General features: G+C 35.1%; 1 protein-coding gene across 3 annotated transcripts in view; it reads right to left on the minus strand.

Moving 5' to 3' along the window:
- Nucleotides 1–151: 151 nt before the first annotated feature.
- LOC106477662 (neutral and basic amino acid transport protein rBAT-like) overlaps nucleotides 152–3,590 on the minus strand; it is a 43,700-nt gene continuing 40,261 nt past the window's right edge. For all 3 annotated transcript variants that reach the window (XM_022381497.1, XM_022381498.1, XM_022381496.1), the window contains exon 4: nucleotides 152–728. In XM_022381497.1, the coding sequence (XP_022237205.1) occupies nucleotides 228–728 (501 nt within the window). In that variant the 3' untranslated portion in view covers nucleotides 152–227. The remainder of the gene's footprint in view (nucleotides 729–3,590) is intronic.

Consider the following 3,590-nt stretch of genomic DNA (forward strand, 5'->3'; position numbering starts at 1 on the left):
ATTTAAGTTTAAAATTAAAACTAAATATGAATATAATAAAACCTAGAATTAACCGTAATAATTTAACTAGTACGTTGTTAATAAACACGAAAGTAATTGTAGTATATATATATATATATATATATATATATATATATATTTAATAGTAAGTTAGGTTTCCCTCACGTGGAACACTAAAGAGGGCGTTACTTTACTGAATATTTATAAGTATCTTTTAAATGCGTTAACTAAGTACGCGTTTCTATGAGTAAGGCGTCACCAGGACTTAAAGAAACATTTCGCAGATTCAACGGTTTGTGCAACATTTTTATCTTGTGCAGATTTGTCTCAATGGAAATTAAAACATGCGCTTCAGAAACGAATCGAGCAAAATCTGCAGTCAGTGATTTCATCCCGAAATTGACACCCACGACGTATCTTTCTTCGGTAGGGAAGTACCTCTCTAATGTGATCAGTTTACCGTCGTCAGAATGAACAACGTAAGTGAAAGGTCTTCCGTCACATACAGCACGCTTTCCGTCGTAAATCGCTTTCATCCACAGGGAAGCGGATTTCTTCCGCGTGGCTATTAACTGTCTTATTAAAGAAACATCATCTGAGCACTCTTCCACATTTTGGCTAGAAAACTCAGGATGAATAGGAAGCCAAGGTGAGGTCAAGTCTGAAGTAAAATTAGCTTCAACACTCGAAGTCCATTGCATGGGACATAACTGACCTTCTCGATAACCCTTAAAAATACAAAAACAACAACAACATTAGCTTACTTTTAAATACACTGAGGATGAGGTACTTTCTGGTTCTTGTCGTATTGAGACTATTCAGGCTTCAACTTTCTGACCTTTTAGGATGCAAAACTTTTTGGCTTGTCTTCATCAGGTCTTTACTTACATTAACAGAACATTTATCTTGTCTTTATCAAGTTTTGGGAATACAGTGACAGACGATTTGGAAGTATTTAACAGGTTTTGATATCAAACAAGCAAAATTTTTGGGTTTTTTTTACCAGGTAAAAACCTATTTAAAACGTTCTCGAACATATAAACCAGAGAGTTGAAATCCACGCAGTCTCAACACTAACAGAAAAATTCCCAACAACTTTTATCAATCTGAATCTATAAAATAATTACTCAAAGTACTTTCTCAACAGAAGATATAGATATATGTTAACTTGCTAACTCTTAATAACGACTTAATGTAGCTATAATGTAAATAATTTAACTTTACAATCTGATGACAGAAGGAAATATTTTGTGAAGAAAGATATTCTCTGTCGCAAAGAATCGAAATAACACTGACGATAAACACTGTGCATTAATATTTTTCGTGACTTTTTATTTGTGTGTACAAATAATTCTCTCTTAAAATCAAATTCCAATTACAAGGTAATATATATTTCATAGCCACTTTGCTAGAACTCCCATTTAACACCATGTTTACGCCACCTTCCACAGCGATAACTGTCCAGATGTGGTGTGGCATAGACTTCATAAGATGCCGAAATTCCTTTTTAGATTGAAGTCCATTCCTCCAGGATTGTGCTGGTTCACAAATATAGGCAGTGAATTATGGTGGTGAATGCGATACTCGAGGTTATTCCAAGATGCTCACTCTGACTGAGATCCAGTAATTGTACAAGCCAAGAAAAATGCCCCAAGCACCAATCAGTTTTATGAACTAAAATCAGACAATATGCACAAGGAGATTGTAGCATTATCATCTTGAAAATATAATATTGTGGGTATAAAGTATTGGAAACAACATTTATGTACATTCTGGATTTTAAAGTGTCTTTCTAAATTAAGCAAAGGACCCAGCCCCATACTATCACTCCACCTCCAGCAGCTTATACTGTCCGAGCAGCATAAACAGGTTCAAGTGCACAACGTGGTTTTATCCATATTTTTATTACAGCATTACTACGCAAAGGTGTGATACACGACTTATTGGACAATCCTAGACGCTTCCAGTCATTTATTGTCTAAGTTTATGCTTAAAGCATCATTAAATGCATAATTTCCTGTCTACATCTGAAATAAGAAAAGTTTCTCATAATGACTTTCACGTAGCACTGATATGAATGCTCAATTCCAGTTGAATGAATTGGCCAGTTGGAAGACAGTCTAATGTTTGATACACCTCACACACCTATTCAATTGACATTTCTCTTGGTGAGTCACCAGAGGCGGATGACCAAAGTTGGCCCTATTAGAAAAACATTGAAGTTCACCCCCTTCGATTGGGATCCCTCATCCTACCATCACATAGATATTTGTTCCCGGTGACTGGTTTTGGATTTAGAGCAGGACCAGTCTATTAAAGAAATGAGCTTTGACAACTACGTATGGTGGATACCCAACATGAAGCCCTATCGAAAGTCGAAAATATTATTGCTTGTACCAATTATTATGTAGACTAATTATGATATAACTAGATCTCCACATGTATAAGACTCAAGCAATGAGTGACCTGGCACATCAGATGATCAGTCTAGTTTTCCTATACAAATACATGGAGAATTCTATGAATGTGAATGTGTGTTTATGTAGATAATAATAAGATGGTCAGTCAGTATGTGAAGGCAGAAATGTCATCGTGAAAAATACACATTTCAGTGAATGTGCTCTACTGGACTCTTACTTCACATACCAGATTTCAAGGTAATCCATTAAGAAATCTCTGAGATATAACATCTCCAATTTTGATTGAGTTTCTTCCTATTTTTTTCTTCTTCACACCAAAAGTACAGAAACGTTATTTGATAGAAAAAATACTTAACTTTTATGGATTTATTTCAATTTGGTACACTGGTAGATCTTTTCAACCTACAATTAGGAGTCTGATTTGGTGTAAGTATAAGCCACAAGTGCAAAGTTATTCAACAAAAAACGCTCAAATTTGACGAAACTTTTTGCGCACTCCTACGCAAAATGTCAAGTGAGCTATTGGTCTAACGTTTTTACTACAGCTTCACTTAAGAGTAAAAGTGGAATGTTTTTAGACTTTTATCATTCGTATTAAAGACGGCTGATTTAGAGCAGCAAAACTATAAGGTGAAAAGACGTGCAGATAACCAAATATTGGTTAGGCCAAGCAAACTAGATTAGCAGTTTCTATCTCAAGTTTTCAAAAGAATCATGCGAGTAGACGGTCATTATAGATTATTCATTGCCTACTTTTCAGCGCAAATTTACTAATTTTGTGAAATTACCCTAATTAAAGAGTGTTTAGCGTCACGTGATATTAGCTTAAGCAATTAGTATAAATACTGATGCTTGATACAGCAGTACCGATTGCATGGGGGTGGAGATGATGACAAGGAACTATTAATCTAAATTCCGTGGGGTTACTATAAAGGAAGCTATTAATACTGTTTTAGAGAGGAAATACTACCACCATATATTTTAAATAATATGGTTGGTTCTGTAAAGTAAAGGTCTGTTTCGAATAATAGGGTTGCGATCCTAAGGCTAATGCTGGTTATTATCGAGTGTCACTTTCTTACTTGCTGTGGTTTGTTGGTGTGCATTGACAAAAGTCATGATATCTAATAAAAAAAACCTCAGGTGTGAAAAAGGGCGTCCAATAAATGA

This window comes from Limulus polyphemus, unplaced genomic scaffold (assembly GCF_000517525.1).
Source record: "Limulus polyphemus unplaced genomic scaffold, Limulus_polyphemus-2.1.2 Scaffold168, whole genome shotgun sequence".
Lineage (NCBI taxonomy): Eukaryota > Metazoa > Arthropoda > Merostomata > Xiphosura > Limulidae > Limulus > Limulus polyphemus.